The sequence below is a fragment of the Cupressus sempervirens genome, chromosome 11 (genome assembly GCF_028749045.1).
Source record: "Cupressus sempervirens isolate cs-2001-9-10 chromosome 11, ASM2874904v1, whole genome shotgun sequence".
NCBI classification, from domain to species: domain Eukaryota; kingdom Viridiplantae; phylum Streptophyta; class Pinopsida; order Cupressales; family Cupressaceae; genus Cupressus; species Cupressus sempervirens.
In genome coordinates, this window is record NC_143128.1 from 263,440,333 (window position 1) to 263,467,015 (window position 26,683).

General features: G+C 36.2%; 1 protein-coding gene across 1 annotated transcript in view; it reads left to right on the forward strand.

The window, feature by feature from the left end:
- The window catches only part of LOC149529143 (DEAD-box ATP-dependent RNA helicase 15-like), a 51,768-nt gene that overhangs the window by 8,385 nt on the left and 16,700 nt on the right, over positions 1-26,683 (forward strand). Inside the window, exons 4-8 of the mRNA XM_089811047.1 lie at positions 19,516-19,688; positions 19,831-20,062; positions 20,172-20,290; positions 20,915-20,971; positions 21,078-21,262. Coding sequence (XP_089667173.1) covers positions 19,516-19,688; positions 19,831-20,062; positions 20,172-20,290; positions 20,915-20,971; positions 21,078-21,262 — 766 coding nt within the window. The remainder of the gene's footprint in view (positions 1-19,515; positions 19,689-19,830; positions 20,063-20,171; positions 20,291-20,914; positions 20,972-21,077; positions 21,263-26,683) is intronic.

Below are 26,683 nucleotides of genomic sequence, written 5' to 3' on the forward strand. Positions count from 1 at the left end.
TATTTAATTTATTATTTAAAATATATTAATAATATTAATCTTGTTAATAATAATTATTAATAAAAATAATAATTAAAAATTAATACATATTAAAAAAACTATTAACAAATTTTAATATATTAAAAATGATAATTAAAAATAATCATATTTGTAACCCTGCGTTTATAGCCCGCGTGGCTTAAATTAAAAATTGTCGGCCGCAAGCCAGCTGCGGCCGCAGCAACAGTACTACGTACTGCTGCTGCTGCCGTAGTCTGTATTGCGGTCAGCACAGCATGTACTGCTGCGAACGGCAAGTGGGGATGGGGTGGGGTAAAACCCCCCCCCCTCCCAATTTATTTATTATTATTATTATTTTTATATAAATTTTTTTTTTTATAAAACGGACTTCAAATCAACGTTTTCATAAAAAACGTTTCAACAACCAAAATCTTTCTTTTAACAATTTTGAAAATAATGAATTTGGTTTTAATTAAGTTTATTTTAAATGAATATATGTTTATTGTATATATATATATTCTTTTACCAAAATTCAGAAATGAATCTGATAGACAAATACTAGGTACCCATTCTTTATTTCCTTATCATTATATATATATATATATATATTTTCCAATAAAATTTCTACCCTTTCTGATAAGTTTTCTCAATTTCTAATCTACTGGAGAGAAATTATATTGAACAATTAAAACATTCCATGTACAGAATAATTTTTCAATATCGAGATTTCACAAACATGATATATATATTCCTTACTAGAATTATCCAGACAATCATTTAGCAAACACGAAGAAGACAGGAATTAAAAGAACGTATTTAAAATTATGCAAATCTTCACAAGCGTCTACCTAGACACTGATGCTAATTTGCTACGCTCCAGAAATCTGTAGAGAACAATTCCCCTTTCAGAACCTTCTCCTTCTCTGAAAATTTCCTTTCTTCTCCACCAAAATTCCTAGCCCCCTGAAAAATGAACCCCCAATTTGTGAAAAAGGAGTTCTCTCCCCAAATCGGGGCACTAATTGTGCGTTCACCCGAGAGGACTCTTTGCTCACAAGACTCAACTCCAAATTAACTTTTATTAACTTATGCTTTTATCTTTTTATGCACATTAAATGAATTATTAAATAACTTAATTTAGTTTCCCTCTTGACTTCTATTTTTAATCTTTATTACTTTTAATCCCATGCGCACTTTATGAAATTAAAATAACATTATTATATTCACTTATTTGATCTTTTAATTAATTTCTTTTATTTTCAACTCATGCCCGCATCATGCGATCTAGAAACTTTAATAATTAATATCTTTCAACTTTTAATTTATTTTAGAAACTTAATTGATAAAATATTTAATTAATTTAAATAACAATAATATTTAGCATTTATTTAAAAATGAATTCTAAATCTATTAAAATCATGTTCTAAATTTATCCTTAAACTTTTATCTCCAAATTTTAATTCTTTTTATTTAATTAATTTCTCAATTAATTAAATATTAAAAATATCATATTAATTTTTTATTAAATTAAATAATTAATTAATCTTTTAATTAAACTTAATTAATAGAAAAATTCACCAAAGACTCATAAAGACAACATAAGAAAACCCAACATAGCAAAACACATACTAAAGCAACAAAGGGTTATAATCATGAAATAATATCATTTGATGCATTTGGAGGGTACTTAACTTAGATACTTGTCCTAATTATCGATTAGGACAATTGGCTAAAGGGTTTAGGATTTGGACTTAAAAGTTTATCTCCCCTCTCTTACCATTGAGATAATGCGATAAGGTATGCTCATCCTGGCAATTCAGGGAAGTCGATACCCGGTACCTGCAACCTGCATAAAATCCACGCATGTACAGACACAATATTCTAAGCTAAACAGACAATGGCAGGAAGTGGTGCATTGTGTAGATCCCACTAGCAGGTGACTACGAATCTCTTCCTTAACCACATCAGAAACACCATACATAAAGAAAACAAACACGCACACCATACACATGCAGTATGGGGTAAGTATCCATAAGAAAGCACATGTGATAATAAACCATCTAACTAATCATCATCGATAATTGAAAACATTGAATAATCATTATACATGCATGAAATATAGAGTACCAAGTAATCTCATCATATAATCAACTAAGTCTGAAATAATATCTGAAAATCTGAAAGTAATGCTACTAAATATCAAGTATAAAACTGGCCTAAAAGAGTTTGGCAAGGATAACTGAAATGCGACTTAGGGGCAGGCACTACATCCTTAAGCATCCAACAAAGCCAAACAACTTTACAACCTGTCTTAACAGTCCCTTTGTATTCAGCGTCTGTGGAGTAGAGAGAAACTGCCTTTCACTTCTTACTAGTCCATGTGACGACACCAAATCCTAAACTGAACACATATCTAGAAGTTGTCTTTTTATCGTGAACATAGCTTGCCCAATTTGAATCTGTGAACCCATTGAGTCTAGGATTAAAACTCCGAGAGTAAAGAAGTCCATAATCTGTAGTGCAAGCATACGCTTTGTTGCCATCCAATGATCAGTCTTGGGAGCTGTCATAAAGTGTGAGATTTAGGTGATTGCAAAGCTGATATCAGGCCTAGTAGTAGAGAGGTAAATGAGGCTGCCTGCGAGTTGCCTGTATGTAGTATCATCAATGGGAGGAGAATCAGACTTGGTTGATAACTTGAGACCTTTCTCCATGGGTGTAGATATAGGCTTGCAATCTTGCATATGAAATTTGTCTAATAGAGCCCTGACATATTTGGATTGAGAAATGAATATAGTGAAAGATTGCCGCGAAACCTCAACACCTAGGCAATAATGCATGAGCCCAAGATCAGGCATATCAAAAGACTGGCATAAACTCCGTTTGATTCCCTGAATCAAAGATGTCGAATTGCCAGTGATGGTCAAATTGTCCACATAAATAATTAGAAGGATGATAACACTATTAGTAGTTTTGATCTACAAATACGAGTTTGAAGAACTCTTTTGGAAGCCTTGATCACTGAGGCACTATCAGTATTTTCATGTACCATGCACTAGGGACTTGCTTCAAGCCATAGAGAGCTTTCACTGATTTGAGAACTTGATGTTCTTTACTAGTAACCTTGAAACCAAGAGGTTGTGTCATGTAGACCTCTTCTTGTAGGTCGCTATTCAGCAAAGCACTCTTGACGTCCCTCTGACGAGCCTTCCAGCCAAACTGTGCTGCCATGGCTAGGACTAATCTGATTGTGCTCATCTTTGCAGCATGAGCAAAGGCCTCCTTATAATCAATGCCCTAACCTTTGCAACTAAATGAGCTTTGCACTTATCCAAAGTACTATTAGATTTGTATTTGATTTTGTAAACCCATTTGTAGCCAATGGGTTTCATTCTTGCTGGAAGATCAGAACGGACTAGGTGTTATTCTTCAACAGGCTTTGGTGTTCAAATGTCATGGCTTATTCCCACTTTGAAATTCCTTTAGCCTCGAAATATGTTTGAGTTTCAAACACACTGTGAATGCTGGCTATGAGAGCAAAGTTAACAGACTCTGTAGGTTTGCTCTTTTTCTGAGCAGTTCTCCCATCAATGAGCTCATCATCTTGAAGATGAGCAAGTGTCTTAATCCATCACTCAGGCTGGAGAGGAGAATGACCAACTTTAGTATTAGGAGATGCTCTATGATCAGGTTCCTCATTAGAAGAATCTAGATCAAACTCAAGTGAAGCAGCTACAAATTTGGGTGATCCTGCAGGAGAAGCTGGAGGTGTTTGTACAAGGATCATTGGTATAATTGGAGCTTTAGTAGTTGTTGGAGCCCTCCCATCAGGTGTACTGTGGAGCTAATGGAAGCCTAACTCTCAAATCACCAGCCTTCATAGGCTGGTTTGCTAGATTAGGAACAAGAGAAATAAGTGTGGATGGTCCTCATTGCTCATCAAAGACTACATCACGACTGTATAGGAGATGAGTTGTCCTAGTGTTGATCAAATGGTAGGCTTTGTGAAGACTACTGTCGATCTAGCAAGCACAAGTTTTTGACTCTTGGCATCCAACTTGGTGTGTGACGCATCAGGTTTCCAAACAAAAGCAAGAGAGCCAAAAACCTTCAGGTGATTGATTTTGGGCTTGACTTGACCGGACCTCTTCTAGAGTCTTTACCTTTGACCGCCACTATGTGTGACTGGTTCAAAAGATAAACTGTAGTGTTAACTTCTTCTGCCCAAAACTTCTTTAGAACATGTCTGTGTTCGAGCATTGATCGAGCCATCTTGGTGATTGTTCTATTCCGATGTTCAACTACATTGTTCTGTTGTGGTGTGTGAGGTGTGGTTAACTGGCGTTTAATGCCACAAGTATCCAAGAAGATAGAGAATTCATTAGAACAAAATTCCCCCCATTTTTTGACCTAAGAGTAATAATAGCTTTCCTAGACTCTTTTTCAACTAAAGGTTTAAACTTCTAAAATACAATAAATGCATTCGATTCCTTTTTAAGGAAATATATACACATTTTTCTATTGAAATCATCAACAACCAACATAAAATATCTGTACCCAAGAATAGGAGTGACCATAGGGCCGTAGATATCGACATGAACAAGTTGAAGTACCTGAGAAGCTTGTAGACTCAAATATATCAAAATTTGTATGTATAGCATATATGATATGTATTACAGGAGTCAACGCACAACTTGAAGCTCTTTAAGGATTTTGAAAAGAAAGTTTGTAGAACAAACATTGTTAGAGAAATATGACATCCTAGTCACACACATGACATATTATACCTACTACCTAATATTATTTGAGGTATGATGAAGCAGACTTAGGACAAGGTTCCGATAAAGATAAACATTGAATATTAAGAGAGTCTATTGTGTGCATAAAGTTCTGGTATGGAGACTTAAACAACGATCATATAAAGAGTTAGGACATGTTTAAATGACTCAACAAATTCAAGGAAGCCACATTAGAGTAAGAACCGCCATGGTGTGGACACAAAGGAAGCCATCTTTGATAATGATAAAAGAAGTAAAGATAAATTGTCTTGAGTTTACTTCCTTACATTAAATAATAAAAGACTAAAGAGATGTTAATTAGAAAAATAAACAGTGATAAAAAAATGTGGTTTAGTTCAAACCAAAGTAATGAGAATTCGAATCAGCAAGGCCAAATCAAATTGCGAATCAGCCATGAACCAGAATCATGATGGCCACGAATCGACAAATTTAAAAAATCCTTGAAATTTAGAGATTCTAACAATTCAAAACTTATTTCATGCACCCTTACTTGAATATAACTTAAACACACTATAACATCATCAAATAGAAGCTAAAGGAACATAAATGTTAATTCCATCACATACGTTACACGTAAAATGTAAATAGTTGTTGAAGTAAATAGAAATCATAGGATCATAATGAGGCAAATCATAGAATGTACGTAAGATGAAGATCCATAAGACATCAAGTCATAAATGTATAGATGAAGATCCATGAAACGTATGTCTATCAGTACCTATAAACAAAATGACAAAACAAGGCTCTAGCTCAAGCCTCATCACCATCCTCATCATCATTCTCAAGCAGCCTTAGTCTCAACCTCTCAGTATCCTATCTGCCCTCTACAAAGGCGTCTAAGGCAGGTTTTAGGATCACTGACCTGTAGCCCCCACGTGTAAGATGGGCTCACGAACAATGTCACTAGGGCCTATGTTTGTGTGTGTGTGAGTGCGACTGCCAATTCCTGAACGTGCTCTAGTCGCCTCCTCTGCCATGGCCACAACCTCAGCCTCTCTATATACCTGGTCAAGCCACTCACGGTCTGCCTCAGTGAAGACCATATCCACTCTAATTTTGGATCAATCTCCTGTAGAATGATTAGAGAGGAGTCAACGCCCAAAATCTGTCTAATCCTAAGACAAAGGTTTTAATGAACAAAGACAAGATCATTCAACCTCTGCACAAACAACCTATTTCTTCTCTTTGAGTGGATATGCTCTAACATGGACCAACTATGCTCACATTCGGAAGCCTTGCTTGGCTGACTCAGAATACAAATGACAAATTTTTGAAGTTTGGGGGTTGTGGGAATTCACAACTTATAAGCCATAAACTTAAGATTCAAGAGTATATGGTTGTATTGTTTTTTAAGCATCTATGGCTATCCTGCTAGAAAAAATTGGCACTTCTTTATTATTGAATTTGTCTAGCTCAATGGTTGCAGCTACATAATCCTCATCACTACTCAACCTCTAGATCATTGTATATAGGCCGGTGAGAACCTCTTTATTCACCTTGAAGTCATGATAGAAACAAAATGCTGGATTCGGATAATACGCTGCCGCATGGATGGGTCGGTGGAGCTGATTCTACCATCCCCTATCAATGATCTCTCAAATAGGGGCATACTTTTCTTGCACTCTTGCATACTGGGCTTTAATGACCTTCTTGGCCCTATCAATGCCCTTATATATGTAGCCCATAGAGGGCTTCTCCCCATCAATAGTTCATAAGAGAGATACGAGGGGCTCAGTGCCTTGCATATAATGAAGAAATAACATGAGTCAAAACTTAAGTATAAAACTAAAAGTAAAACTAAATTATTAAACAGTTAAATAATAAATACTAAATGCTAAATTATAGGAAATTTAGCTCAAGGATTTCTTTAGCAGATTTCCAAAAACCATCCTCATCAAAGATGCAATTCGCCACATCTACCATTGCAGTGGTAGTAGCATATGAAGATGTAGTCCACTCTCGCCCAACAAACATGATCCTCAATTCTGCCCTTGATGTCAACAAGGAGTGTAGTGTGATGAAATTCGAGGCAAACCTTGTGATGCCTAGACGAGCTAACTCCCCGCCTCCTGTGTAGTCCCTCATTGTGCTAAGGACGAATGCATGATTGTAGATGAACTTGCATTTATTTTTGACCCTTTCTACTCATGATTTGACCCACTCAAGTTTGCCAATTTCCTTCAACATGAGGTCAAGGCAATGTGCAGCACAAGGAGACCAAAATATGGTGCAGTGCCTCTCCATCAAAAGCTTACCAACAACAATTTTAAATTAATTAAAAATTTAAACATGTTACGAAACTTAGAATTAAAAAAGCTAAAATAAAACATTTTCAAAACTTGAAAAGTTAAAAGTTCACCTGTAGCAACATAACTTCCTGCATTATCTGTCACCACCTGCACCACATTTTCTTTCCTCACCTCTACTATGACTTCCTCAATAACCTCACATAAGTACGTGGCATTTTTTTATATGAGCGGATACATCAACAAATTTAAGGAACATGATATATTCTACAAAATAATGAATTATCATGGATCATCAACAAATTAGCAATAAACAAAGTAAAGTTATTCAATCATGTTTCACAATTCACAATACATGTAGGAAATTAAATTGATCAATCACCTCCATAGGAAACAAGAAAATTGAGGAGTGTTCTATTCCTCCTATACATCCAACCATTGGTCATGATGGTGCAACCCTTTTCGGTCCACTCTTTTCGAAATTTAAATGACAAATCATTATGTAAAGTGGATTTATGATTAAACGAGTAGATATAATTAAAATTTCACTTTAAACTCAAAGAAAACAAATAAAAAAGAATCGATTACTTGGCTGCGATAAATGGATGTTGCAAAAGTACCAAATTTTGCAAATTTCTTTTATCGGAATATCATGAATATGCTTGTTCAAACTCATGCCCTCAAGCGTGGGTTGTGAACCAGGATTAGTGCGGGGCACAAAGTAACTATCCAGTCTGTTCTTCTGTGCTGCAATAGGCTGGACTCACTAGCATTAGGACAAAAAGGAGGCTTGAAATAACCCTTTCCAACACAACCTACAAGTGTGGATGCAGATGTAGATTGGCTCTGGGAGCATGAGAGCCAATAGCCCTTAACCCATCAAGTTGCCTTTTCTTATTTAAGTTCTCCTGTTCATATTTTTCTAATGCCACTAAACAAGTGCGCTTTTTGTCAATAGTTTGTTTAGTGTAAATTGTAATATCATGTCAAGGTATGGCAGCAATGTGGTATTTTGTTTGAAATTTTGTTCTTCCAAGAAAGTCTTTGATATATTTCCAATATTGATCTTTTTTACCCATTGTGGAAAATGAAAGTCATGGCTGCTGCAATAAGAAAATTCAAGTAAAACATCAAAGTTTCAAACTAATAAACAAAACAAAAATGCCTACTCTGCAATTTAGTAAAACTAAAAAACATTCAAGATTTGCAAATGAAAACTAAAAAAAAAGCAAAAAATGAATAATATATTAACATACAAAAAAAATCAACACTTATCCAATGCAAATGATTTGAGAAGTGTTGCTATTGACTCCATAGTGCTCCCAATGCAATCTTACGGCCTCCCCAAATGGAGTTTTAGTCTCTTTGGTGCTCATCCTTCTTACTAGATGCAAACTTGTGGTTTTTCTTTTCTCTTCCCTCTCACTTTTCCTCTCTTCTATTTGTGCTAAACAATTAGAAGGCTCTTTAGGGTTAAAACAAAGAGGGAAGACAAAAAAATACATTAAAAAAGATTGTTTTAAAAAAAAAATATTGCCTTGACTTTTTGTCAAGTTGCATGGGTCGATTTTTTGTGATTCATGCAAGCGATTTTGGCGATTCTTTGGATGAATCGTTGAATCGGTGATTCATGCAATTCATGGTGATGAAATAACCAATCTGGTTCAATGATTCAAAAAATTGGGAAACTCGAATCGAATTGCCAAACTGGCGATTCACGGGATTTCTAGGCAATTCTCGTTACTATGGTTCAAACGACACATCACTAATTAAGTTGAAGGAAGATATCTTTTCATTAAAAGATGTCTTTCGTGAAAAGGATATATATATATATATAGAAATCAGAATTGGGCTAAAAGGTGCAGAAGTAGAAGAATGAAATAAAAAGAATAATATCTAGGTGTGAATGGAGAATGATGTGTGAATGTGTATTGGATAAGAGAGCAGATGACAAGAGAAGTGTATAGAGGAGTATGAAATAAAAGAACATTTGGTATGGAAGTCCAGAAAAGAAGTGAAAGCAAAGAGAGTTAATGAGGAAAAGAGAAGTGTAGAAAGTGAAGGGATGAGCAAAAAGGAAGTGTAAAGAAACATATATATCGGAACATGTGTAAGAGATTGGAGGAGGAGAGTGTTAGTTCTATGCAACTTTGATAACATACTGATTTGAACAGCAGATCGTACATGATCAGATAAAGCATGGACATCCTCATGTAGGATTTGCCTATTTATAACCCTTTATGAATTACCTTATCGGTGTCTCATTTAGGAGCATTAATGAATGGAGAATGATGTGTGAACGTGTATTGGATAAGAGAGCAGATGACAAGAGAAGTGTACAGAGGAGTATGAAAATAAAAGAACATTTGGTATGGAAGTCCAGAAAAGAAGTAAAAGCAAAGTGAGTTAATGAGGAAAAGAGAAGCGTAGAAAGTGAAAGGATGAGCAATAAGGAAGTGTAAAGAAACATATATATTGGAACATGTGTAAGAGATTGGAGGAGGAGAGTGTTAATTCTATGCAACTTTGATAATATACTGATTTGAACAGCAGATCGTACATGATCAGATAAAGCATGGACATCCTCATGTAGGATTTGCCTATTTATAACCCTTTATGAATTACCTTATCGGTGTCTCATTTAGGAGCATTGCATAGTTGTTAAACTTTGTTTGCTATCTAATTTGATCTTCTAATAGACGCCGATCTTGGAGGATAATTATGTGTTTATTATAAGGGCCGACCTAGAAGAGTCATGCCCTTTGTAAGGACATGCCTTTTGGGTTCAATATAAATATTAGGTAAGTATGAGGATAGAGAGCACACGATACAAAATAAATTATTCGAATTATTGCAGAGTAAGAACATTTCCAGAATAGTATTTATACTGTTGATAAACACTCCAAGTTTGAACTAAAGAAGGTCATCTTCAGCAAAGCAATATAAAGAAGGTATTATCTCAGTCTGATTTATAGCAGAATTTGCAGAAACTTTACAGAGAGGCTATATCAGAATATTCAGATTTGATCATTCATATATAAATATATTATAAGCGTTGGTCAGAATAATTGCTGCTCCTTTAATAAGGATATAAAGGAATATATTTTTGAGATAGGAATGTAAATTCAAAGCAGATATAAATATTAGTTAAAAGAAATGAAGTTTGAAATAAAAGTGTTCATCATCAATTGAGTTAGCAACAATATAAAGGTGGAGAAGCAGTTCAAGTGTACTGGGTTGGTGCTCACAAAGATGACATTGGGGGAGTTGGTGCTTATAGAAGGTTGGTGCTTGTGAAGTGAGTGAGTTGGAGCTTCCAGTGAGTTGGTGCTCATAAACATAGGGGTTGGAGTCTCTAGTAGGTTGTAGCCTGCAAAATATTGTAAACGAACAAGTTTATATATAAAGCAATTGTTTGACGTGGCTTTCTTCCGCATTGGATTTCCACGTAAAACATTGTGTCATTGTGGTCATGTGCATAATTGTTTTTCAATATCTGAGGTTACTTGTGTGAATTAAAATTTATAATTACAAGAGTTGTTAGTATATTGATTCACCCCCCTCTCTGTATAATGGTGTGTTCTTTTGGAAATATGTGTGGAATTGAGGTGTGATAAGTCGAAATGCAGGAGGGAGGCCGCACTTGGTAAAATGGGACTTAAGTAAGCCTGGGCATCTGTCGCCCATGTATGTAGGTGTTAGCTCACTCCGGGTTGTTTGATGTCGACGTTAGTATAGGCAATTTTTGGTTGATTTGACGATGGCAAGTGCTATACCCATTACTTGAGTTTTTTAGTAAATTTTTCTTTTGAATCAATTTTTATGCAACAATGGTTTGCTAATTTCATGATATTGTATGAAACTACATTTTTTTTGGCAATTTTTGCGAATTGTAAGGAAAGAACTCCATTTTTTTGTGTCTCAAAACCCTTTTGCGCATTGCTTGGATTTATAGGTTTGTGTGCCTTCTAAGCCCAATTGTGAGGTTCGTACCATCTGAAATTTCTTAGTTGAAACTCCAAAAGGAGGAAAGGGAATTGCTAGATTTAGAGCTCTCATTTTATGTCAAAGTTGTTGATTAACCCCGAACCCTAGGAATGCTTGCGACCCAAACAACCTTCCTCACAAGATTAGCAATGGAAATGTTATGAAGCAAGACATCTCATTAGATGCAAAATAGAACTAATAAAATATGCAATGATGAAACTAGTGTTAGAAGATAAGACCTAAGAACATACTAAGAGTATTGCAAGTCTAAGAAAGCTTAATTATGAAACAAAACAAGTAAACGACCTAAGAAAGCTTAATTGTGTGTTATGAATATGAAAACGTTACGTAGTATACTTGGTTCACACCAATATATATTTGTATGTTGTTGACTATTGTATGGTATAATCATCTCATGGTTTATGGATCAAGCAAGGGTATAAAATATCTAATTTTATTAGATGCTTTGGGTATGTTAGTTTTTGTAAGGTGCCTATAGTCAATGGTTGCTTGCTCCATGTGAAAGTTATAATTCCCAAGCACATGGTTTTGCAAAAGAATCTTTTAGGCATTGCTAACCTTGATAAGAGCTCTTGCTGACATTGATTTGGTGTCAAAATTTGCTTGGATAGTCTATTACATAGTTGGAAAACTTTACTTGTGAATAACTTGGCTGACCCAAAATTTTCAACAATGTGCTACTCAACAAACTCTTGTGAAAAAGCTTTGCAGTGGGTTTGAACCTTTTTTAACACTAAGAAATGCATAAATTTGAAATTCCCCCCCTAGAACATGCATACTATTGAAGTTGGGTAAAATATTATGCATTTCCTTTATATGTAGATCAAAATTAGAGTTCCATACATACCATAGACCAAAAGGAAAAATAGTTTAATGCATACCAAGTGTAATTTCCCTAATCGAATACTTTCCAAAAACCCTTAAGCCGGAAAGGTCTAGATAAGACGCTCCTAGTCTATCCCTAAAATGCCAAGAATGTTGAGCTTCTTCACTCACTGAAAATACTAAGTGTATATAAACCCCACTGGGAAACCCTGATTAGCCCACAATTGAAATTGCCTAGACCAAAATTTGCTTTGATCATATAAAAGACATGGTTTGTCTATGGGACCAAGGCAAATGAGCTAATGGCGTAGAAAAACTCAATGGCTAGGTAAGGGGACATGACAATTCTCCCTTCCCAAAGACTCCTGCCCCTAAGCAATCCACAATTGTAAGCTGGCACCAAATGCCTAGATACTAGATCTACGTCAAAGTTGATATTGTGTCCAAATATTGTGCTACACTGGTGTAAACATCTCTAAACCCAGAGGTGTAAAACAACTTAACATGAACACAAACACCAATCAACTGGATATATGACATCCAAAACATCTCATGTGTATACACAATCTGGACAACTTGCCATGCACTACTATCATAAAAGGAAATACTCACTATCCAACTGAGCTCATTACTCCAACTGCAACTATACACACCTGTAATACCATGAGGTGGTAGGAGCTCAACTATATGCCAATCTTCATGAAAAATGGAATGCAACAAATCATTCCTCCCAACTCCCTAATTCATAACCATTAAGTGAATGCCCCACATGGATCCCAAGTGCAAACCTGTGTGATGTCCCTTATATTGCAATCTAGCTCTTTAATAGCTGCTCCAATGGAGATTATAGTTTGTGCCTAACTGACGCAATCACCAGGCTACCATGATGGAAATGGTGGGGCAATCTAACACTACATGGAGAGTGAACATCTCTATAGAGAGAAACTCAAAAAGCCAACTTGTCATACCTCCATCAACTATGCAAGTATATATGCCATACCCACTATCCAAGCCTCGCACGCTCAAGCAATCCATAATAATCAAAATAGGCCCAAGGTGATCACTAGACTCTTGGGCCCATATTTGACCTCCACTTCACCATCCTAGAAGTAGTGAAGTCCATCAATGGAACCCATCGAAGCTATACTGCTAAATTTGGCTATATTCAAGTCCCTAAACTAATTGCTCTCACATCCATCCGTCACAAAGAGATACAAATCACCGAAGGAATCTGCAACCTCACAACTACATCCAACCTTTGCAAGATGTGCTAACTCAACAGGTAACCCAGGTGATGACAACTAATGCAATAATCACATTGTAACCTTGTATTTGCATGAGATTATCCAATCCTCTTGGATACATATCACTATAATGGAAAGTTGATGGGAGCCCCTGTAAATGATCTCCCATAATTACTTGATTAAGATACTTGCAGCCTCTAGTTTCATCTTCAAATGAAAAGTGATGGGCACTCCTCACTGTATGGTCATAATGTCTAACCTCAACCTCAACCTCAACCTCAGTCGATGACTCATCGCACAATACTATGTGCCCACTAAATGTGGATGAAACATGTCCATGCTAATCAACCCTCTTGCTATCATCATTGTCAACCTCCTCAACTCCTACATCTGAATGTTCAGCCAAGGCAGAGTGTGCCAAATTTAATTCCTGATTAAGCTCAACAATTTGAATTTCTGCCTCATGAAATGTCGCTAGGGCAGCCTCTAGGATGCCCTTTGTGTTTGTGAGCTTTCAAGAAAGAATATTTACCACTTTTTCCCCTTCTTTCTTAATGCCTCAGATTAGATCTCTGTGAGATTGAGAAGATGATCACAATTTTAAAGAAGATATAGTAGTCTAATTTCATTGTTACGATCCCTTCCTTAATCACACGCAAATGTGGAACTCCTCTTTGAGTCCGTTTTGTCTTCTCTCTAATTGTTCCTTCAAAAAATATTTTTCAACCATCTTATATATTTCATCAAAATGTGATAGAGTTGCAGCCATTTTATTTTCACTCACTTTCATTTGGCTCTTCAAACAAGGTGAACTAGCAGGTGTATGAGATAAGTCAAATGCACAAGAGGTGGGAGAAAGCATTTCATTATACAAATCCACATCATCAATGTCATCTTTCATACCCAGCTGTGAAAAAGAATTTGGGACAACACCGTGTTTACAAATAAATTGATCACAAGAAGAATCCATACTATATATGGAGACCCTTAAGTTTGAGTCAAAATCAGCATCAGCACTCACAAAAGATGAAGAATCCATACTATATGTGGAGACCCTTAAGTTTGAGTCAAAATCAGGATCAGCACTCACAAAAGATGTTGAGTTCTCATCATTGGCTGATTGGATAGTCTTCTCCAATGCGTTATCAATGTGTCCATAAAAAACACTAGTGTAGGCAGCAAGGCAAGAAACCTCTACCTTCATAGTACCAATCAATAGACCTCTCCCATATTTAACATCTTCTATACGATCATGAGAAGGCTCTAAATTAGTGGTATTTGCCTGCTCTTCTTTCCCAAGACCATCTGTTAGTTGATTATTGTCTGTTGAAAACTCCTCGCGCAACTCTTTGCAAGCTCCTTGTGCGAGAGGTTCATGAGCTAGCTTGTGGTATTCTTTCTCTGCCACATTATTCGTGTTCTCTAGCTTTGGATGAAAGTCCACATAATCAATGAAGGTTAAATCTTTCTGGACATGTGGAGGAAGTTTGTTGTACTCGTCATAAATGCTGGGCATTTCAGTTTTTGCATCGGGTTCAAAATTCTGGGCTAAATGATATCTTAATATAACAAGGTCTTTTTTGATTTTTTCCAGACCGTATATCTTTCTTATAACTAAAATTTGCTACACTTGTACTGCTCTTTTCTGTGTTTTATCTCACAGAACTTTGTCAAATAGATGTCAAGTTGGATATTATGACAAACAGTTTGTAAGAGAACAATTCGGTGAACAGTTTCAGATTTGCCTTCAATAGTCATGCCAACTTGAATTTGCTAAGTATGTATTCATTCATAAGAAACTTACAGCCTAACTGAGACAATCTCTGAATTGGTATATTGCCCAGCCTTTGTGTGTCAATGAATTTGCTTTCTTGATTGATATTAGTTACAGAAGTCTCTTCTGCGTCCTGTACTTATTTCTACGTTGTCAAAGTTGCACATTCTATGCCACTAACTTCTATGTTGTCAAAGTTGCACATTCTATGCCACTAACTGATGGCAGCAGCTAAAAACCGCAAAGCCTCCTCAGACTGTTCAACCCACTTGTGTTTTTGTTTGCAATGTTCAGACTCTCGTTACTGAGGAAATTAAACTCTATTGTTTTTGGCGCTTTACTCTTCGCAGTAACTTTTTCAAGCAGTTTGCTTATATTGCACTCATCATGAATGTAAAGTGCATAAGAAGGAAACCGGTCTGCTGTAGCTCTTGTTTGTTTGTTATATTCCAGCACTTTTAAACCTTTTCAAGATTCCAGAAGTCTGCAAATTTGTGAGTTGCTTTGCCAAATGAGAGCCCTGATTGCTTGCCCAACAAACGTCTGATAAATAATATAATATTAACAACAATTCCAGCAATCACCTTGTTGTTCACAATCTTCCCTCTTCGCAGGTTGACTTGTAAATAGTTTCTAAATGTTGCTGTAGCTGCAGGTGATAATCTGGAATCTTGTTTTGAACAACACAAAACAGTTCATCTCCTCCTATTCTGATCACAGTCAGAAAAGTTCATGTTCAACTTCCTTTGCTTAAAATTTTTGAACTTCCACTAATACATATTACATATGCACATCAGAGGAAATACACACTGTTCCAGAATATCGATATGGTTCCAGATTGCATGTCAGAGGAAATACAAACTGTTGCTATAACTGCACAAAAACATGTTCACAACCGGAATAATGAAATGAAGAGTATTGTTCATTTGGTATCCATGATGATTGGTGGCTTTCTGTTTTATCCGCGGCACTGGTAGACCAAAAATTCATAGTATCAATATTCATGCCACTATAGTTTTGATTCTTGCATGTTCCAGACACATGGCAATGGTTGTTGGGTGGTAAATGCCAAAGCAAAACATAACAGATTTGGTCTGTAACAGCAGGCTCAAAGAATATGGCAGAGTCTTAATATTTTGTAATGCTTCCTTCCTGTGTGGCTTCAGATATGGCTATCACCACTCCCAACCTGTTCACATCCCCACTTGCTATCAATCTGTATCACTTTATACTGCAGTGGTTATAGGCAAACTATATATTAATTGGCACCTTTGAAATTGCCACAAATATTAATCTTGACACTTTATGGAAACCCACGATATCAAATATTTGTTTTAAACATTAATCCTCCAAATACCATTATCACCAAGAACTTAGCACTAACTTGTCAAGGTACATATGAGAATATTCTTGGCCAACCGTGTTTAGTTTGAGTTAAATATTTCCTTGCTGGCAATTTGAATTAAAACTTAAAGGGCCCCGCCACTTTGCAATATGAGCTGGAAATATTAAACCACAGATGTAATTGCAGCCCGATAAAATTTGATAAAGTCCACTTAAGGTTACTGTCACCAGCAATATTAATGCCACAAAATTAATGCAATCTGTAATGTTTGCTCCAAAAATGTTAACGTCGAGCAATATTTTTGCCACTCTCGTAGAAAAAAACTTTACTAATTTAGAGCTAAGTCACAAGGTTCGAGTTCAAGTTCGAGTTCGACGACTATGAAATTCGGAGAAAATTCGACAAGTCCAAAAAATCGAAAAAAATTCGACATTAAATTCGCCTAATATAATTTAAATTTAAATTTTTTATAAGTATATGCTATTTTTATTATTATATATTTTAATAATTGATAAAATAATATAAAAAATATAAGTATTGACATGTTTAGTTATAAATATATGATATTTATGATTATATAATACAAATAATATTAACATGTTTTATTATTTAATAAATAATCTAAAGTTAATAACAATAATAAATTAATAACATTAAAAGAAAAATTCAATAATAAAAAATTATAACTATAAACTAAATCTAAAGTTGAATAATCTCCAAACATTAAACATCCTATAATAAAAATTTAAAACTATTACCTCAAAACTAAAATTAAATAATCTCCTAACATTAAAAAATAATGTTTGTGCCCAAACTGCAAATGAAGAAATGCGCAGACGCCATTGAGTTTCACGACGGAATGATTTTGGACGGCGCCAAAAAGCCTTGATTCTCCATCGTTGTTCATTGCAAGGCAGACGGAAAGCTGAGGTTTGTATCCCACGACCTGCACAAACGATTTGTATCCCACGACCTGCGATCTACAGTAGAAACGATGACCTGCGAGCTACAGTAGAAACAATGACCTGCAACCTAAGACGAATTTGATCCGAATTTTTACGAATTTTGAATTTATTTTTTAGGTTCGCCGAATTCTGAACATGGAGCCGAAAATTTGGCGAACCTTGTGACTTAGATTTAGAGTGTCAATGCAAATATCTGACGTTGAAATAATAATTGCAGATGGCTTGATAAAATTCCGTGCCAATATGAATATTCAATGCTTTGATATTTTCGACTAAGACTAGAGATTTCACATGCCTCCAGGCTTACACATGCCGGCAGCGGTGAAGGAAATTTACTTACTATATGTGCAACTTAGATGTTGAGTAACTGCTCCAAGCAATATGAGAACCCGATGCAAAATATATTAATATGATGCTGGCAGATGTTTGAATAGATATGATTATGGATGACATTACCCTTAGAATAGGTGGTTTTTTGGTCATTTGAGTCAATACTTCATTTGATTTTGCCCACACTACACATTTTAATACATTTTGAAGCTTCAGCCAAATATTATCAGTGTTGCAAAGATCCTTGACCAAACATTAACCCACGACACACAATCTCTTGTATTCTTGACCCTGATAATAATATAATCTGTAACCAAGTTCTGATGAAACCTTTGACTATACCCAACAGGATGGCAGGTTCCATGCTTTGATACCACTGTAATATCCCTAACTGGATGTTTTCCAAAAACCCTTAATAGAAACTCAGAAATTTAAAAAATATATTCATGCAATGATTTTTCAGATTTCACTAGCTAAACCCCAACAAACAGCCAGATGAAATAAATCTCAAAATATTATTGCAGTAAATCTCCAGTAGAAGTACATTTTCAAAAGTAATGTTTAATTGAAGTTCTTTAACAAAACGATCAAGAAATCCAATCATAGACACAGTAACTAAAACAATATTGGATAACAGAAAAGATGAACCTGGAATACAATGTGAAACACATGTGCAACGAATCCAACCAACAATGGGCTTCCGTCCACTGCCCAAGCTTGAGGGTTTCTATCCTCTCATTTGCTAAAAGCTGAAACTTCAAAAAATAACTCTCCAGGAGAGAGTGAAATCCAAGTCACAAAACCAAATACGCTGGAAATTAAGCTCTCGTCCCTTTTTAAAAACAAACATATGACTCCTCACATTCCCATTTTGTTTCTTTATTTCCCTTTTGAAGTAATATTTCCCCCCAACTTAAGGAATTAAAGTGCCACAGATAATAAAGTGACATTAGCAATATGATTTTAAGTATTAAAGTCACTTATAATAAATTAGTTAAATCTTCAGGCATTAAAGTCCTGAATCAGATGGTCTTGGATATGCATGTGTATAGATTGCAAGAAAGTTTTCGACAAGATGCTCCTAGCCCAACCCTGAAGTATCAAGAATGCTGAGCCTGCTGACCTACTAAAAATAGTAAGTGTAGAAATCCATTAAAACAACCCTGATTAACCCACAACTGATCAGACCCTATAGAAAGCCTGGTTTGGCCATGGGACTAAGGAAAAATGAGCTAATGGCACAACAAAACTCAGTGGCTTGGAAAGGGGAGATGACACCAAGTTTGAGTTTCAATATAGGTAAAAAAACACAAATTATAAGTTCAATGTTATCATCTGCTCAAAATCCAGGATACCGCTGCCAGAAATCCGCCTTTTTAACACTGGCAAACTCTAGCTGAATGCAGAGCCCTAGAAACAGTTGAAATGATCAAATTGGAAACTATTTTTGGGTTTGACAGAGAAAGATGAATGAGTTTTTTGCAACTAATTGGCAAACTATTGGTGTATTATTTGTTAATAACTGCGTGGCGAGCTATAGCTGGTGTGTTGAAATACTTACAAGCAGTTTCAACTTGCAAGTTTTGCAACTATGGTCCTCATATACGTCTTTTGACCTTTATTGTTTAGTATGCAGATAAAAAGAACCATGAATGGAGTAACAGAGTCTCTGTATGGTGTAATAAGCTAGCAACTTTTAGTTTTAAGCTAAATACAATATTCTGTTTTTGCCTCCTGCATATTATGGAATGTTACCATTCTTATTGAATATTATATGTTGTGCCCTTTCCCATTTTAACAAAAGTAACCCAGTTTTTAAATCTTTGCTGGGGTATTGCAGGTAAATAAATTACTTGCTCTAAACTACTACATTTGGAGCATAAAGATGACTTGCTTAGAGAAAATTCAATCAAACCATCGTCAAAACATTTAAGCCTAATAGACTTTCTTCATACCGGATTCATTTGGTTCTGCTTCAGTGCAACATGAGTGCATTCCTCAGGCCATCCTTGGTATGGACGTTATTTGCCAAGCAAAGTCTGGAATGGGGAAGACTGCTGTATTTGTACTTTCAACCCTTCAGCAAATTGAACCTGTTGCAGGGCAGGTTGCTGCCCTTGTGTTGTGCCATACTCGAGAGTTGGCATATCAGGTAGTTAATAAGGATTTTTATTAAGTACTACTATGTTTGTCATGGCAGTTTACCTTTTGAACTGCACGTTTGTACCGACTTTCCTCAAAATCATGTCTTATTGGTCAGTTACTTATGATTCTTGTTTACTCCAACTATGTAGATATGCCATGAATTTGAGAGGTTTAGCACCTACTTGCCAGATGTGAAGGTTGCAGTATTCTATGGAGGTGTGCATGTGAGAGTTCACAAGGAATTGCTGAAAAATGAATGCCCTCATATTGTTGTTGGAACACCTGGACGAGTTTTGGCATTGGCAAGGGATAGAGAACTTAATCTTAGAAGTGTTAGACATTTTATTCTTGATGAGTGTGATAAGATGCTAGAATCTCTTGGTATGTTCTCCTCTGCATTTTTCTCAAGTTTTGCCCAATTGCTTGTTTTGTTTGGCTTAGTTATTTGAAATTTTTGCTTCTGATATCTGTGAAAGTGCATGTTGTGTAGACATGCGAAGAGACATACAGGAGATTTTCAAGATGACTCCCCATGACAAACAAGTAATGATGTTCTCTGCAACTCTGAGCAAAGAAATTCGGCCAGTCTGCAAGAGATTTATGCAAGATGTAATGTTCCATGTCCCAATTACTCTCTTCAAGCTTGATGAGTCACAGCTAGCTTTCCTTGCCACCGCTGTTTACTAAAATGTAAACAGCCGGGATTCCTTCAAATGTTGTTTCATCATCAAACTGGAATTGGTTTTTAACTTCTGGGACATTCAATGTTGGAGGCATTTTATGTGGAAAAAATATTGGCGGGTTTATCTGGACCATAAGTTCTGGCAAATTATCTCTGGAGCATTCATCTCAGTCGACTCTAATCACATAATCTTAATATATTCTGATAATAATGAACTGGTCGATCATAGTTGTACAGTCTGCTAATAATAACTAATATAATCATTGCCAGTGAACTTTTCTACTTGAGAGCTTGCGAAGTGGTAGATTTCCCAGATTTTGCCATTTAGCTTTGCACATATGAAGGATATTCTAGCTGCAAATGGTCCAAGTTGACGTTACACGTGTTTTAACTCATTGCTATAATGAAGTATTAGATTCAGAATTGAGGGGATAATTGGATAGAGATGTGGTGAACATTTGTTTTGGGAGCCAAAGAAGTGAATGCATTGGCATTGGTGACTTTTATTAAATAATCACCTGAATATACCTTGCATTTGTTTCCATTTACAGCCAATGGAGATATATGTTGACGACGAGGCAAAATTGACATTGCATGGATTAGTGCAGGTTTTAATTGATATAATGCATAATTTAATTTATATAATATTTTTAAGTTATAAAAAGATCTCTCAGATCAATATTGATTTTGTCATTTCATCACTTGTTCTGGCAGCACTACATCAAGCTTAGCGAGTCTGAAAAGAATCGGAAACTGAATGATCTGATGGATGCATTGGATTTCAATCAGGTTGTTATTTTTGTCAGGAGTGTAAGCAGAGCAGCTGAGCTCAACAAGTTGCTTGTGGAGTGCAATTTTCCTTCTATTTGCATTCATTCTGGAATGTCACAAGAGGAAAGGTAATTTCTAATCCTCAATAGATTTGCTTAATAATTTTAATAGAGAACTACTGAGCATTTTGGTTCTTAACTAGAATTTTTCAAGGCAGATGCCTCTTAATTTCTTGGATTCAGAGTTGCTGGGTACATGTGATGCCCCTCCCTGGGGTGTGTGTATCTGACTGTGCTCAGATTTTATGCATGTTAGCTGTAGATGATTAAAGCATTTTATGTGTTGACTTATCATCATTGTTAGATCTGTGATTAGGTTGTGCTGAGGTTATTATGACATGTCAATATATTCTGAGAGCATCCACTGAACTGGTTTAGTAAAGCATTCAGTTGCCTACTTGATTGAGTCTTTTGGAGAGATAATAGGTTTCAAGGGTGGCTGCAGAAGGTAGGGGAGATATAACCTTATGCAATTTAGATGTATTGTTTATGATGTTTTAATGAACCATGTTATTGCTTCATTATTGATAGGCCAATTATTTCAAGGCAGTGCAACACCAGTGCTGGGGTATGTCAGGATGATGGGATGAGTTTCTGGGATGGGGGGACAAAGGGCCTCAATTTTGGGACGGTGGGGGGACAGTGGCAGGGCATAGGGGTGTTGTATCCTATGCATGTAGAACTGGAAATGCTAGTTATGAAGTGATGTTTCAGTATGATATACCAAAATGAAATACTTGAACATAGCAAAATCACAACACTAATTAGAACCATTGAACATTTAACATAGTAGCATGGTACATGTCACATTCAAAAGTCAAAATTCAATTAGAGATTTAAGCATCCATCCTGGTTGCAGCGTGGGGGTACTTGAGTACTCCAAGTAACCGGTATGGGGACATCTCAGGGACGGCTACTACGAGGCTTTGGGAGGGGTGCAAGTCACCATGTTTCACTGTTTCAAGGTCAATGGAGCAGTGTGCTGTTTGGGGAAGTTGAGAAGCAGTTGAGATTGGGTTTAGTTTTTAAAGGAGATGAGACTTAATGTCAATATTTACTAAAAGATTGTTCTTCATGTCTGGTGTTGAAGAAGTGAGGACATTTTTTTTGTGGGGATATGTTCCATGTATTCTTACTGTATTTATTATTGGATGGTATGAAATGGTAACATTTTGATCAATAGCATCTTGTTCTTTCCAGAATAAAAGGGAATGCCCTAAAAGATCTTCCCTGTATATTAAGCATTTTAAACCATCAACAACATATGAACATTTTTCTTGTATTTGAGTAAAATCATAAATGGAAAGGTTGATTTCTAACTAAATTTTGTGTTATATATTCCCTAAAACCAATTAATGCAACAAACAACAACAAAAAGAAGAGCACAGAATGCAATTGTTTAGGTAAACAAAATTAGTGCCCAAGATTTAGGTTTGAGACTTGAGTAAATCAGTGACATTGCTTAAGCACAAAACAGAGCACATGCATCAGAGAAGCATAGCCAAGGATTGAAAGGAATTCATCAACTTGAATATTTCTGATTGTTTGTCTGACTTGTCATTTATGGAAAAGAATCTTAACGACAAATATTTACTAGTCAAAACATAATATGCAGTGGCTCCATGTGATTCTTTGATGCAGTGGTACAAATCTGAAACTTTAGTTATTTGACTAGTTATGTGTTTGTGGTTAACATTGAGACGCTATAATCTTAAACCAAACAATGTCTCCTTTTATTTGGTCAGTGTATGATTTCCTGTCCTCATGGAGGTTCTGTGTTAGTTACCTGGTGATTCTTTGTTAAGATGGCTTCAAGTGGGATTAATTAGTTACCTGGTGCTTCTTTGCCAAGGCAGTCTGGATGGGATTTTTCTGCTCACTCCCTCTTATTTGGTCACTTTATGTTTTCCGGCCCTTATGGAAATACAATGTTAGTTAACTGGTGATTCCTTGTTAAGGCAGTTTCAAGTGGGATTAGTTAGTTTCCTGGTTATTCTTTGTCAAGGCAGTTTGAATGGGATTCTTCTGCTGACTTCACATAATGGTGTCATATATATATATATATTTGGGGACATTTGACATGGTTGCAATGCAGGATGCAAGAAAAGCTGAGGGCATAGACTCTGCCTATGACCAAACTGTAGGAATTTCTAATATTCATAGAGAGCATTCTGGTGCTTGGGTTTTTGGGGACATTTGACATGGTTGCAATGCAGGATCAAAGAAAAGCTGAGGGCATAGACTCTGCCTGTGACCAAACTGTAGGTATTTCTAATATACATAAAGGGCATTCTGGTGCTTGGGTCATTCACAAGAATTAAATGGGTTTACTAGTGAAGATCTGTATTTCAAGCATCATCTTCCATGATTCAAATTCAGGAATGGCAAGTTTTGCAGGACATCTATAAGATATCTATGAAATTTACTGAGATTTGGTTCTTAATAGTGATTTTATTAGTTGCTTTTGCATTAGAATTCATATGCCATTTTTCATTTTTTTTGGTGCTAACACTGCTGGTACCACATGGGTTATGACCTTAGTTACTGATTTGGATGCAGATGCAGAAAGCGGGTGCACAGGTGTGTGAATTTTTTTTGGGGGGTGTGGATGGGCATGTGTGTGTCTGTCTATATATATATATACTTTGTATATGCAAATAAATGAAACAAATATACGAAATTAAAGCATTTGATAGTATGATACTTATTAACTTCACCAAGACATTCACATTGAAAGTCAAATATTCAATAAGATTATAAATCATATCATATACGTCTATGTTCATGATTCCAATGCAAATTAACAAATCATAACAATTATAAAATCAAAATATAGTTCATCATTCAATGTTCATCAATCCAGATCCAAATAATGGGGATTTGCAAAAAATCTTGTCAGCTCTTTTAGGGCTGTTTTAGAGTTTAGGAGCAAAAAATAGGTTGAAAAATGTATTTCCCCATGTGGTAATAAAGTGTTTTAAGTGGCAATAATTAAAAGACAGGCTTTTCATCTGTCTGGGTCTGTGGAGGCTGCTGGAGGTACCTGGATGCACATGGAGGCTGGCTCAAAGCCACTTCCTCCCACCTCCGGCTGGCTGGAGGTCGCTTCCAACCAGTTTCCAACCTCCTCTCCCGAACCTGCCTCTGATTCCGCTTCTGCAGGCAGGAAGCCTGAATTGGTATCCAAGGTTATGACCTAACAGATACTTTGATAATTGATATGGCTCCTTTTCCCATTTTTTTCCATCACTCTCCTTATCTCTATCTTCAATGAAAGAAGTGTCATAGGAAGCCTTCTGGAGTAGGATGGCACTTTTTATCTAGTCAATTTGACAAGATGACTCACTTTGGGATAACTTATAAGCCGGAAACTCTCTGGGCTCCAGAATCCTTCTTTTAGATGCTGTCTTAAAGACTTAAAAGAAGCTTTCTCTTCATCTTTTTTCTTTTTGAAGAAAGAGTGATCTGCTGTTTGTCTTCCGAGCTTGGTGAAGCTACTTATTTCCGAACTCTAAATTTCTTCTGTCAGAGGCTTGTTCTTCATCTATCGTTTTCAAAAAGGAAGGTAACATACTGTTGATACTTATTGCTAGTAAGTTTAGTCACATCCATATCTGCAAAAAATTTCAGTTGATTACAGCACATATCTCATCTACTACTTCTACCCCTACAGAAAAAAACTGTACAGCCATGGCACCTGTGCTAAGCTAGTACACTATTACCAGCATAGACAAACACTCAAAAAAGTCCAAAGCAAGAAATTTGGACAACTAATGTACAGTCATACAAACATACTAAATTGACAAGATCTTACTCAAAATCCCTTTCCACGGGGCCCTGGTCCTTCACCTTACTCATCCTGCCCTTGGCCTTGTGCCTCCCTTCTTGCCATGGCATGTACTGAGCAACTCATGGCGATCCTTGCTGTCCTTTTTTTCATTGCCTGCTTCTGAGTTCGCTCTGCCTCCTCTGCTTCCTTCTTCCTAACATAATCCTTCAGCCTGTTCCATGCAACCCGAGCTGCTGATATCCAAATCTCCTTTATCTCTGTCATTCTATATAAGGAATGGTTGAACTGTATCCCCATAGCCAATGAGTCGATGCCACCCTTCCTTAGCCACCAGAAATCCAAGCCTTGGTTCTGTGTATTCAAGTATTGGAACCATGCCACCCATCCATTCTGCCTTCATTGCAGCCCTCATCACCCACATTGTCTCCCCTTTTCTACCAAATAGCAAATCCCAAGCCAGGAGAACAGAAGATATGTCCATGTTCACTCGGTATCAGTAGCTGGTTTGCAAGAACTCAGTACCCAGCAAAGACTCCATGATCTTCAAGAATTTGGCATTCTTATACCAAAATATGCCTTTCATACTCCGCCTTGAAATTTCTCCATAGAAAGGCTCCTGTGTTCACAAAATGTTTTTAAAAAGAATTTCTCTCCTTTTTTAGATCCTATTCTCTGCTATACTTCAAGCTATTTCTGCAGTGCAAATGGGGTTTCCACCGGTTGCCAGTCTTTTCTCCGAGGGCTTCCAGATCCTTCTGCATGGTGTATCCTTCCCATGATAGCCTCGGTACATTCACATGCACCACTTCATCATGTTGGCATCATCCCCTACCAACACTTAAATGCGTTCATCACTCCCCAAACATGGTTGTGTTTGGATTTAATCACAAGGCCATCTTAAACTAGATGGCCCCCTGACCAATTATATGTTTAACTAAAGTATTATCTCTTAATAGGCTTTACCATAGCTTGACTATCCTCTACCCATTAAATCAGTAACCAGCTATATCTTGAAAGTCTTCCCCCACCTCATCCATCTCTCCTTCCTTCAATCTGACTCCCCTCTAGGACAACGCATCCGCCTCCACATTCCCTTCCCTCATCATATGCATCACCCTGTAATTGTAATGCCTCGCCACGGAACCCAAAAGAAATTAACCTAAAGTTTCACTAAGTTTGTCAAACATTTTTTTTTGAAAGATAATAAATTAGTAGAAGCAATAACTCACATACATACAACCATCATAAACAAATTACATCTCCCAAAGGTCCTATGATGTTGAATCACATTTAAGTTTAATTAAGTTTTATTAATACTAAATCTGATACACAATAATTCCACATCATAGAATAATCACGAGTACAAAATCCATTTAAATAATATACAATTACAGGATGCCACTTGGCATAAACAAAATGCATAATCATACACTGTATAAATCACAGGGTATGAAAAGCTCAAAGAATATAAATCATCAAATAAAATACATCATCTCATAAGATCTCTGATAAACAAATACAGTACAATAGAATATAACCATCCAATAGAAATATAAGATTAGATAGAAAAGGAACAACTGCTCAAAGACATCCAACAACGACATCCAATTGTCGAATCTCAATGGTATAAGAAAATGCACTACCACATGTCCTCGTGGAACCTAAATGGCCCACTCTCACTGTGCTGAGGAGATAATCTC